This window comes from Leptinotarsa decemlineata, unplaced genomic scaffold (genome assembly GCF_025532065.1).
Source record: "Leptinotarsa decemlineata unplaced genomic scaffold, Ldec_3_MD MMD2_tig00026330_RagTag_RagTag, whole genome shotgun sequence".
Classification (NCBI taxonomy): Eukaryota; Metazoa; Arthropoda; class Insecta; order Coleoptera; family Chrysomelidae; genus Leptinotarsa; species Leptinotarsa decemlineata.
Window position 1 is genome coordinate 7,298,100 of NW_027412690.1, and position 13,550 is coordinate 7,311,649.

General features: G+C 35.0%; 2 protein-coding genes across 3 annotated transcripts in view; one reads left to right on the forward strand and one right to left on the reverse strand.

Moving 5' to 3' along the window:
* The window catches only part of LOC111507902 (disintegrin and metalloproteinase domain-containing protein 10), a 415,889-nt gene that overhangs the window by 264,457 nt on the left and 137,882 nt on the right, over window positions 1-13,550 (reverse strand). For both annotated transcript variants that reach the window (XM_074182880.1, XM_074182879.1), the window contains exon 3: window positions 3,266-3,384. In XM_074182880.1, coding sequence (XP_074038981.1) covers window positions 3,266-3,384 — 119 coding nt within the window. The remainder of the gene's footprint in view (window positions 1-3,265; window positions 3,385-13,550) is intronic.
* Window positions 217-722, forward strand: LOC111510555 (large ribosomal subunit protein uL1-like). Its single transcript, XM_074182830.1, has one exon. It carries the CDS (start codon window positions 321-323, stop codon window positions 720-722), a length of 402 nt encoding a protein of 133 aa, XP_074038931.1. The 5' UTR covers window positions 217-320.

Here is a 13,550-nt window from a genome sequence, read left to right on the forward strand (position 1 = left end):
GGATGAATAACTTTCTCATCCATCCCACCCCAGCCAGGTAGGGGTATCCCGTGAAGGGCGGCACCGATGTCTAAGGACTTCATGCCGTCATCAATCAGTCATGAACCCATTGGTCCTTCTCAAGACCAACAATCAGTCGAAAGGGTAGGGGAGCTGGTCTCCAAACCTGAAAGAAATGAAGATGACATTCTGAATTTCATGAATATCAGGGTAACTTTTTGGGGACTGTGAAAATCCGAATCGGTCTGAAAAACTACGTTCCCCAGAAGGACAAGCGTTTCAGTGGAACCGTCAAATTGAAGCACATACCTCGTCCAAAAATGCAAGTATGTGTCCTTGGAGATCAACAGCATTGTGATGAAGCTAAGGCAAATGGAGTACCCTTCATGGACGTGGAAGCCTTGAAGAAACTGAACAAACACAAAAAACTTGTCAAGAAACTGCCAAAGAAGTATGATGTTTTCATTGCTTATGATGCCCTCATCGAGCAGATCCCTAGGCTGTTGGGGCCCGGTCTAAACAAAGCCGGCAAGTTCCGTGGTCTTGTCTCGCATCAAGAGTCAATGACTCAGACTCAGAAGATTGACGAGGTCAAGGCCACCATCAAGTTCCAGATGAAAGATGTACTCAGCCTTTCTGTTGCTGTTGGGCATGTTGACATGAATTCCGATGAACTGGTACAAATCGTCCATCTTTCGTCCATTCATTGTCCTAGTTCATAAGTACATTATATTTATACAAGCCTCTATTCCATCGTTCTAGAGATAATGAACGACTCTAATAATATATAATCATCCACCGTTATAAACATCAGTTCATCTGTAATGATTCATTTTTTGAATATGTCCACTGAAATATTCATTAATGACTTTTAATGAGATTGACATACAAATAATTTCATGTGAAACTAAATACGGTGTTGAACATTTTTATCGAACTTTTTGGGGACTTCCACAATCTGGAAAAATAAAACTGGTAATGGAGAACTTTACTCAGTTGAAAAACAGGCATACTGTTCACTTAGTTGTTGTATAAATTTGAAGTATTTTCTGAAAGATAAATGTTCCATTTATGAGTACCTTGTGGTATCTAACAGATATGTAAAATGAATTCGAAATGTGCAACAGGTCAATAATTCTTTTATTTCTTCATTAATTTTTGTTTTGGATTGAACATTTTTGTTAGGAATTTTAATTTTTCATTGACTTCTGATAATAATCTGTTACCACAATCCGCCACATTCGATATATTTCATCATAAGATAGTTCATTCGTTCATTCAACAAGAAGATTCGTAACTGTATCAAAACATACCTTTTCCATGTCCACAATATTCAATGAAGAGTTTCAGGAAATTTGCTGGGGCAATTAATTTGCCGATAAGGTTTTCGTTAAAGACATGAATTGAGATGAAAAAATTATGAATTAAAAAAACAATTACCTGTGTTCCTGGGGAAGTTTAATTTAAAACGTTTATTATTGTTAATCTTGTTTATTCAACTTTATAGTATGTTTGTGTCAATTTTCCTGTTTGATCCTGTATAACAATTGAGAGTGTGATTTGAAAATAAAAAGTTGTTGTTGACGGTACAAAAAATGATCTTCTTATTTCTACATATCAAACAAAACCAAAGTCTTGACCAAGTAGAAAAGTACAATCAACTCCAGATACATAAATGGTCCTTCGAGTTTTCAATAAGAACAATCCTGTGGAAGATGTCTGCTTCACGTTCTGTACCTTTAAGAAGTGGAAGTACCTTTAAGAAGTGGCAAAAATACCAACAATTTTTGACAACGGCAGTCAAATCCATGACCCATCTAAAACCTTACATTTGCAAAATATGGAAAAACAAGAAATCCCGGCAGAATTTGAAAGTAAAAAGGAAGAAATACTTAAATACTTCTAGAGATATCAATTAAAGTTCCTGGAAGTAGCAAAGTTCCAAGTAGTAAATATATTCGACGCAGATACTTGAGAATTGAACTTGAAAAGGAAAGACGCTTAGCAGAAATTGAAAAAACTGAACTTGAAAGCCGTGGTGTCTCCATTTATTCAAAACAAGACGAAGAAACGAAAACACAAACTAGTAAAGGGTCATTCATTTAAAATTGGGTGAAATCAACAAATGATAACGTGGAGAAAATGCAACTCCACAGTTTCTCCCACAAAGATATGACGGAAGACCAGAAACTGAACAAATTCATGGCCAGACAGTCGTTCAGCAAGGTAATAACTAGCAATACAAACTAAAAAATAGCAAATAATTCGAAACTATTTTAAGAATGTGTTCAACATCGATAAGTCCTATGGCTTGATGTAACTAATTACTTTTAATAAGTCTAAAATCAGAATGAATCTATTCATAAACAAATTAATTTTGTTGTGAAAAATAAATTGCTACTGAACCAAAACAAGGGAGAGGGAGAAGCTGCAAACTCAGAAGGAAATGAAGATAAAAAATTGTGAAAAAAAAATGGTTATTGGAAAAACTTACTCAAAAAGCGAACCAAATAAACAAAGCTATAGAATAAAACCTCACCCTTCTTTATATCAAATATCAAGACGAATAACAAAATCTTTCCAATGTTTCGAAATAGCAATATGCTAACTATTTCTATACCTTTGCCGTCTTGACCATAGCAGTGAAATTCTCCACACGGGCAGGAAGTAACAAGAAATTGTATCATCAATATTGTTCAAGATTCTGCAATATGTTGAGTGTAATTGGGTTATTGCGATCGAAGGAGCGTGTAAATTATGGTTTTCAGAGAAGATAGCACAGACAAAGGACCGTAGTTTCGACAATATTCGAAAGCGTTGAAAGTGTGTAAACTTGATCCTTTTATTTTTCAATGAAAGTCATCTCGCGATCGTTTGGAAGTTCCGATATTGATAATTTTGGAAGATGTTAGCATCTGTTGTGATACTAGTGAATTAACAAATTGAAAGTTGTTTTTCTAAAAATGATTAACTATGCCCAGTGGTTCCCAAACTGGGGTACGCATACCCCATGGGGGTAACTTCAAGTATTATGTCGTGACAAAACGTTTTAACATTAGCAGATAAGGTTACTTCTAGACTCTTTCCTCTATAGCAGTAACATATCGGGCTGAACTTGTATTTTCTTCATTACACTTTTTCAGATTGTGGGAGATAAGAAACCCCAAAAAAGGTCGATAAAAAACTGTATTCATCCACAACTTTCGTTCAACATATCCTGCAATAATGCACAAGTCATGAACGGCACTGTTCAAAATAAGCTTACCTTCTAAAGTTCCACTGTAAACAACCCCCTGATCGAAATCGATCGGACCGTTTGTTGATTCGAACGAAATATCTTCAGCAAACACCCCGTCGTCTGGGTAGAGCCTCAGTTTGAAGTGCCTGAAAACAAAATTAATAATCAACCTCTCGAAATTGTTGCTAATTAAATTTCAGTTGTTATGAAAAGGGATAGCCGAAATTATTGGTATGTTTACAGAAGTTACCTGAGAATAATGGTACTTGAATATTTGTTTTAGTTCGATATTTCTCTAATTTTTTCGAATCGAGCGTTCTATTCAACCCCAAAATATTTGCCTGTCAAGAAATGAATATCATATACTTCTCCATCTTATAAAGATCTTTAAATGTCATGTATTTTTGCACGTCGGTTATAGTGAAAATTGAAATTTTCTTATTCTCAACCTGAGGTACAGTTTTCAGTCTTTCAAACTGAGCATAAGTTAAAATGGCTGATGGTACTCTCAAATATGACTGAAAAACATATTAGTAACTTTCAATCATATACAGTGTGACCCACTTTTAAGCGGGACACCTCCCTAAAATTTGCATTTTTTCTCCGAATTCGAAGAACTTTATTTTGAATTGTAGAGCTCAAAAAACTGTACTTTGAGACCAAATATCATTTTCTTCCTACAAAAACCAAGGCCTACTGCGAATTTTTTATAGGCACCCTCTCAAATGGTGGTATACGAAATTTCATCAAAAAATATTTATTATCAATAATTCTGCTGTCGAATCAAAGACCTTTTTATTATGAAATAATTCAATTATCTGATAGGCTGAAAAGGGAAATAAACATCAAATAATTGGTGATAACAATATGGCAAATTGAATAAACGAATGAACATATTTATTCTGATCAATTAGTCATTGGACAAATGAAACAATTGAAAAACAATATTCAACAAGTTATTGTAGACAGAAACAAAAATAAATGTTCATCAAATTTTTGTTGTTTCAACCAATCAGCCATTCATTGTAATGATCTTATCATACCTCCTTCTAATATACAATATAACTTTTCTCTGTTGTTCTGTTGTAATTTCTGCACAAGCTGCAGATATTCTGATGCGTAGTTCTCCTACTGACTGCGGTCTGAACTTGTAAACTTTTTGCTTCACAGCACCCCAAAGAAAAAAATCTAGCGGTGTCAGGTCCGGTGATTGTGGCGGCCACTTAATGTGAGGACTATTTCGATCTATCCATCGATTTTCATAATTACTATTTAGCCATTCTCTTATGATAAATGGGTAGTACAAAAGACCCTTCTGATTGTAACTTCAAATTCGGGCGATCCCGCACTGGTAAGTTATATATTGCATCCCTAGACTCATTTCTCAAAAAAGTCTAAAAATCTATTTCCATCCACATCACTTTCAAAGGAAAACGAACCGATGATCTTATCATGGATTATTCCAAACTACACATTTATTTTATAGGAATATTGAGTTATATATAAGTATATAACCTAATTAGTATTATCCGCAGACAAGTGCCTTGAATTTTGGAACGAGACTACTCCATATGTAGTGAACGTAGCTTCATCACTAAACAAAATTGTTTCGAAGAAGTTTATATCGTTCAAATATTCTCCTTGGGTCCACAAAGAGAATTTTAACTTTCTTTTTTCGTCTCCCGGTTCCAGAGTGTGTACAATTTTTATTACGAATGGTTTGATTTTATTTTTTACGAGACATCCTCTCATATTTTCTCTAGGAATATTCAAGTTCAAACCAGCCGTTCGCAAGCTCGAATGAGGGTTATTACGAAAATATTGCAATCACGATGTGGATTGTTTCTGTTTTTGAGCATATGCCTCGATACACAACGTGTTTTATTGAGAACAAAATTTATACGGTTCATCGTACTGCTGCTCACTGGAAGTGAGCAGCAGTACGATGTCTGTTATGAAATTCTCTGTCAGCTTCTCTTGCCGAAAAAGCATTATATCCGACAAGGCGCACAAGTTCAATTTTATCTCGCGCTCAGTTCTCCCATGATAAATCACAAATTTCTACCGCTTTACAAATTATTTTTTTACTAATCGAGTCTAATCTGACGTTACTGCTTCAATACAGTTTTTGACAGCAGCAATCATAGACAACAACAGTGCCAAACGAAAATAGCGCCATTTTACATATCCGCATGGTGTTTCACGGCTGACTCACCAAGATTTGGAAACCATTTAAGACGTGTGCAGTTAAGAGTATATCATGATACAATGTGAATTTTGATTCGACTACAGAATTATTATTATGGTATATTTTTAATGAAATTTGGTATAACATCATTTGAGAGAGCGCCCAGTCCAATGGTGATTTTAAATTTTTCCTAAAAAAATTGCTTAAACGATTTCTTGTATTTTAACCTATAAAAATATTCGCAGCCGGCCCTGGTTCTTGAATGAAGATAATGATATTTGATCCCGAAGTACAGTTTTTTTAACTCTATAATTCAAAATAAAGTTCTTCGAAATCGGAGAAAAGATGCAAATTTTAGGGAGGTGTCTCGCTTTCACGTGGGCCACACTGTATAATACTTCAATAACACATTGAAATCCAATGAGTTCTTGTATTCCCGGCAATTCACTTGATTAGCAAAAAGTATATCATCCAATCTATGGATATTCGGTTGATCAGATGGTAATGTTTTCTCTGTGCACTCTTCAATACTCTAAACTTCAATTTCATCTTGACAAAAATGTATGCACTCGGTATACGTGGAAAAATAGAGGACTGGTTCCTTTCATTCCTAGAAGGGAGAAAACTGATAGTTAGAGTGAATGATAAAACATCTGATGAATTCTTAGTGGACTCAGGAGTCCCTCACGGTAACGTCCTGGGTCCACTGATTTATTTGTTATTTATAAAAGACCTTCCCGAACATGTTAGAGAAAAGTTTACATGTTCGCAGATGAATCCTCAATTTTTATATCTGGGCCTAACAGAGGTGAACTAGTAGCTAATACAAAAAACGTATTAAATCAGTTCGACCAGTGGTGTCAGAAGAACAATTTAATAATAAACTACTCGAAGACTGTTGCTATTCAATTCCTCATATCGACTACGGGAAGAGCCATCGGTGAAAACCTGAATACAAACAGTTCATCAATCACATTTCAAAGTAGCTCCAAGTTTTTAGGTACAATCGTCGACGAAAACCTCAAATGGGACAAATGCATTTGGTAACTATGTTCCCCCTTGTATAAACACTTCTTTGCGTTGAGAAATTTAAAGAGCTGTTTAAATGAAGAAGGTCTCATGAGCGTTTACTATACATTGGTATATTCTTCTATTAGTCATAATATCATAGTTTATGGTTCCGTTACCTGCAGCAGCAGAGTCTTCATAGAACAGAAAAAGAGTCATACGATAGATATTCCACTTGGGTTTTCGAGAATCTTGCAGAGATGTTTTCAAAGAAGAAAATATTGACATTCACGAGTATCTATTTATATAAATTATTAATACTTGCCTACATTCATAAAAACAATTTTATTCAAAATGCGGTTGTCCACCACTACTCAACCCGTCAAAGACACCAATTCAGATTGGAAATTGTCAACTACTCGACTTACAAAAAATCATCGAAATATGCTGCGGCTCTTTTTTAACATGCTACATGATGACTTGAAGAATCAGCCAAACCTGTTCAGATTCAAAACAAAATAGGAATGTTATCTGTTATCTAGGGCATTTTATAGTATTTCACAATTCATTTCGGACTGCCAATGAACAGTGTAATAATGTGTACTACCTACTTTCAGTTGTTGCTTGGTTTGAAAAGGTTTTTAAAGTGTTTTATTATTTCAACATTGTTCTGTTTTTGACTTATCAATTCGATGTAAATTGGTGTATGATCAATAAATGTCTATCTATCTATCCATGACAACCAAGACATATCCTGGATTGCCATAAATATTAAGTAGAGAGTTATCAACAAGCTGGTATCAACACATTACAAGGATAACCTCATGTCTAAGCGGGACTTCATAAACAATTTTCCGGAATTTTTACATGATCCTCACACACGAGTCACCTCACGAACACCAAACGCTAATATAATTATAAATCCTCCCTTACTTTTGAGGCTCAGGAGTGTTTTGTATTCTTAACGAGGGTAAGTCTGTTTACGTAACCGTACTCCTGCGGATCGTAAAAGATCTTTAACCACATGCTTCCCTTTATTTGCCATTTCTGAAGTGCTGGGGAGGAAATTCTGATTATATGTGATCCAATTATCCCTTCCATTTTCACATTCTTCGAATGAAATTCGTGCGGGAGACTTTTACGGCAGTCGCGTTCTTTTCATAAAACTCTCTTCAATAAAGAAGTTTATGTTTATTACGGAGTTTTTCCGGAATCAAGATCGAAAGATTGCCGCTGAATACCAAACACGATCAAGCGATAACTGTGAGTTACACGAATTTTATTATTGTGGGTCGTTCCAGATAATTTACGGTGGTAATTTCTTCGAAGGTGGTTTCCAAAAAGAGTGACCTGAATCTTCAATCTAATAAACATGAGTTAAAAATGGGAATATTTGGAGTATAATTCAGGATATTATGTCCTACTATGTTCTTGTGATGCACTGTTTGGAACCTTTGGTGTAGTAATGAATATTACTGGAGTTTTATCTCATCACCAAACCTTTATTTTCAACACCTCGACAAATTTTCAAACGTCAAGAAGAGTTCTTCAAACACTCCACTGAAGATGATTGCAGCAGTTTCAGTCGAAACGATTGGAGATTATGACCATAGAAGACAAAGGCAAAACCCGGAAACAAACCAAAACAACACTGAATTTCACTAGTTCGGACTTCCATTGTCTATTATATAAAATGATTTGAAATCCCTGAAACAAGTAAAAAAGAATAATTAAAAAGAATAGTTGAAAATAACAATTATATTAAGCAACAATAAACCTGAAATGAAATGATAGTGAAATAACCTACAAGTAAAAAATATAATAATTGAATAAATGAAAATTAAAGGAATGCAAAAAGAAAATAATAAAATAAAAAAATAAAAAAGTGTAGAGATTCCAAGTCACGTTAGTTCACGACGTTTCGATTGTTGGTATCTACAATCGTCTTCTGGTGATGACTGGACTGATTCCTCCGAGAGATGACTATTTTATAGGTCGTTGAAATACTTTCACTTCCTCTACTTTCCATTTTCCGCTTCACTGATTCCGTGAGAGATGACCGATTTGGCGGGAGTTGGTCATTTTTCGTTTGATGATGGGTTTCCATATGTTTCGTATATCTACGCTGGCCTGGCTGAATACGTTGTTGGACAACATTAGAACCTGTTTCAGATCCGGTAACACTATCCGTAGCAGCCTCACGAAAACCAGGCCCCCAAACGCGGACTGCGATTCCAAGAATTGCATTTACCGGATACCCTGTGAGTGCAGAAAATCCTATATTGGTGAAACTAAGAGGCCATTGAATGTTCGCATTGCCGAGCACAAGAAGCACACACAACGAGGAGAAACCAGCAAATCAGGAATAGCAGACCATGTTTGGACCCATCAACACAACATCGAGTGGTCCCAAGCTGAGATCTTGCACAGAGAGGAACATTGGTTCAGGAGAAAATTTAAGGAAGCCGCATACATGTTGTCCAACAACGTATTCAGCCAGGCCAGCGTAGATATACGAAACATATGGAAACCCATCATCAAACGAAAAATGACCAACTCCCGCCAAATCGGTCATCTCTCACGGAATCAGTGAAGCGGAAAATGGAAAGTAGAGGAAGTGAAAGTATTTCAACGACCTATAAAATAGTCATCTCTCGGAGGAATCAGTCCAGTCATCACCAGAAGACGATTGTAGATACCAACAATCGAAACGTCGTGAACTAACGTGACTTGGAATCTCTACACTTTTTTATTTTTTTATTTTATTATTTTCTTTTTGCATTCCTTTAATTTTCATTTATTCAATTATTATATTTTTTACTTGTAGGTTATTTCACTATCATTTCATTTCAGGTTTATTGTTGCTTAATATAATTGTTATTTTCAACTATTCTTTTTAATTATTCTTTTTTACTTGTTTCAGGGATTTCAAATCATTTTATATATTAGACAATGGAAGTCCGAACTAGTGAAATTCATCACGAAACATTGTCAATCACCTTCAAACAAACCAAAACAACACTAGTATACCTCAAGTAAATGATATAATGCCACCTACCTTCCAACAGCTCCCCTTCACTATTATAGTCAGGGAGCTAACTAATTTTGTTATTCAATAATCATTTCTGTTTATATAAGAACCATAATAACTATATAATATATATAATAAAAATATATATAATCTAATATATAAAAATGGATGTTTGTTGGTTGGTTGGTTGGTGAGTGATAAACTTCTACATCTACCGATCGTGATGAAACTTGACATGTATAAGTATTTTTTCATAGAGAAGGTTTTTAAACTATCAATTTTTCTGTAACTCGCCACTAGATGGCGCTGCAGAACAATTTTTAAAAGCACTATTCTATAACACTGCGCACACCTAAGTTCGTTGATTCTGATTATGTCAAAACAATGGAACAGTGGCGATACAGCAACATAGTACTAATTAGTACTGCAACTACCAAATTCTACGCGGGCGAAGCCGCGGACAACAACTAGTAATATATGTAATAAATATTTCGTTTATACAGGTGACTGAGAAATTAGAGCCACCGGTATACAGCTGTTTCAGCCTATTGGGTATCGTCAGTACCGGGCAGGCGGTCCTCGATTGAAGACAAAATGAGAAAAAACCAAGAAAGTATATGATGAAAATAGCTGCGTAAACGCGAGCGAAACATAAGTGGAACCACCTATTGGTGTGACACCCAAGTCAACTTGCCAAGTTTTTATGTCAGTGTTGGTGGTTTGACCAATTTGAAATCAATATGGGAATGAATGTTTGATATACAAACTGAGTAGAGAAAAGTATCTTCTGTATAATTCAGTGTTCATATAGAAGTATTTGTTTCGAGAGAATTTTTTCTTTCGTGTAATTCAATGTTTATATGAAAGTAGCTGTTTCAGGAGGACTTTCTTTCAGTTTGTGTCTGGAAGTTACTTCTTTGCATGATCTACACATCCATGTATGGAGTTACTTATTTTCAAATTGATTACTTCCTTCCTTTCTTTAGAAGATTCTCTCATCCCTTTTTTTTGTATAAGATGGAGTAGTAGAAAGCCAAAAACTTTCTTTTCCAAAAATTAATCACTCCTAAAAATATAACCCCTTCAATTCATCAAAGAGTACTTATCTATTTATTTTTTGATTTTCATGGAATTATTTTCCAGCAGCTTGACTGCATTAATCTTTCTAGATTACATATCTTTTCTAGAAACTTGTGGGTTCGTTTTCTGATGGCATTTCAGGTTAGCTTCCCAAATTTCTGCTACCGCAGTTGTCGGTTGATTGGTCAAACCACCAATACTGACATAAAAAACTTGGCAAGTTGACTTGGGTGTCACACCAATAGGTGGTTCCACTTATGTTTCGCTCGCGTTTACGCAGCTATTTTTATCGAGTACTTTCTTGGTTTTTTCTCATTTTGTCTTCAATCGAGGACCGCCTGCCCGGTACTGACGATGCCCAATAGGCTGAAACAGCTGTATACCGGTGGCTCTTGAATTGAAATCAATTTGGGAATGATCAAAGAGTACTTATCTATTAATTTTTTGATTTTCATGGAATTATTTTCCAGCAGCTTGACTGCATTAACCTTTCTAGATTTCATATATATATATATATATATATATATATATATATATATATATATATATATATATATATATATATATATATATATATATATCGAATCGAAATATCGCTTCAAAAACACTTCTTCGAAAGCTTCTGATAATTCCTCTTCCATATTCTCTGTTACACTAGCAGTGTCGTCATTGAAATCAATGATGAATTTATTTTCACCATTATTATGGAATTATGGAAGTTTCCAATCTCCATATAGTCTTTTTCAACTAGAATTACTTTTTTAACCTTTTCTGCCAGTCTTCTTCGGTGACATTAGATATTTCTTCTTAAATTAGCTATTACACTATTCTCATCCAAATTTAGGATCAATGTGTTTTCAAACCATTCCTCGAAAATCTTATCTTTCATGTTCTTATGATAACCAACATTGCAGTCCACAAGTTTTTTTTTTTTCACATACTTTCAAAGAATTCGGAACCCATCCTTTACTTCCTCCGCAATGCACAATGATTACTCGCGATCCTTTGTTTGCAGACATGTTAGGCGTACACATTCTTGAACCATCAATCCACCCTATCGTAACTGTATCGTGAGTGTCATACCAAGTTTCATCCAAATAGAAAATTTGACGTTGTTCTTGTCTATATTCAGTTAATTGTTCTGATTATTTGATACGCAATTCCACTATTGTTCTACTTTCCATAACTGCTTGACGTTTGTTCATTATTTTAAATCTGAATCTTAGTTTCTTTATCCAATTCTGAAAAGTTTTGTCACAACAGCTCACGTTATGGCAGAAAGTATTCAATTTCTTCCTTATGATTTCAGTTGTAGGAGTCTCATTGCTTTTGTAACAGTCGTATATTGTTTTTTTCAAAGATTTCATTAGACGAACATCTAAAGGTTTTGGTAATCCTGTATGACATCGCGTCCTGCGTTCATAAGGTTTGTTTTTGACTATTTTACGTACCGTTGAGAAAAGAAATTCGGTCAAATCTAATGTTGCTTGTAATAGTTTGTTTCCCTCGAAACTAAACTTGAGATGTAGATTCTTATACACATTGAAACATACTCTCTGTATTTCAATATTCAAATGCATCCGAATCTCATTCACTGGTATCTCTTTTTAGCATTGTTCATCATCACTATTAGAATCACTACACTGAAAAAAGTCTGTGTTGTTATCACACTCGTTATTACCATTAGTACTTGTTCAAGGACGCCACATTTTAAACAGATACCAAAATTTTAATTGATTGTAATCGCACCAATATCGAATTTCAACATTCAAATCGCGATTAGTTCCTGAAATGAACATTGACGACACAACGGCGATACTCATTCCCATATTCTATTCGTCACCGTAACATGACTTCAAATTTAATTTTATGACTCTTCAGACTGACTCTTCAGACAGAATTACTGAAGTCATATTTGTGAACAACAGCCAACCTATAAATTGATGGATGTAGCCGTTACTACGTGGTAGGAGATCATAATGAAAAAAGAAATGAAAAATTCTATGTTTTCTACCACTTTTAATTGCAACTAACGTTACTGCAGTTTTTGCAGTTCAACAACGAATTCTATAAACAGGATTCAGGTTTACCAATGGGCTCACCCCTTAGTCACTGGGTCCTGAAAATTCTTAGTCTAGCCGCTTCCTTGGCTAGAGAGTAGGCAATGCGATTAACTTTACTACTGTTTTGCCCTTTAACCCACCTCAGGATAATGTTATTATCTACCGAGGCTTTGGCTAAATCTTGGTGGCACTCGGTACCTACCAATGATAGATATTGTTGATTATTAACCGTAACACTAACAAAAAGAACCCACAGCCTTAACCTATTCAATTTCTTGGGGCTACTAAGTCATAAATGAAGGAAAAAGGGAATTCGAAAAAGACTGATGCATGTGCATATGTCTATTTTCCTTCAGTTGCCAATTTCTTCAAATTACATCACGGATTCAATTGAATTGTGTCTCAGAAGAGTGATATCCGAGGTCCGCGAGTATGACACACCCTTCAGTGCAGTCATTTTTATTTGCATATTCCGTCTCATCACTTTCATCCCCTCGTTTTTAATTGAAGAAACATTTCCAAACAATTTTCTCTCTGCTCCATTCAATTAAGCGTCATCCACGTTTTGGAATGTTTTATTCATTCTTTCGTCGGACGGCTTTCGAAACATATTTACTATGTAAATTGATATGAGAAATATGCTAAATCATTCCCGGGAACGAATTTGAATATATGAAAGAACTTTTAATGAATAATTCCTTTAACACTCGATTACACATTCCCTGTTAATTCAAGAAAAAATACAACTTTTTCTCAGGACAAAAAAAGTCAGCGAATGTTAACAGAAGTGTACGTGTTCATCGAGATGCATAGAATATTTCTAGTGCGATCACTTGGATCCCTTTTCCATGTATAATATTGCGTAAAAGACTATCGTCCTACGACAATATTGATACAGGGTTAAGTGGAGGAACAGTTCAGTTGTTGAATTTATTCAAGACC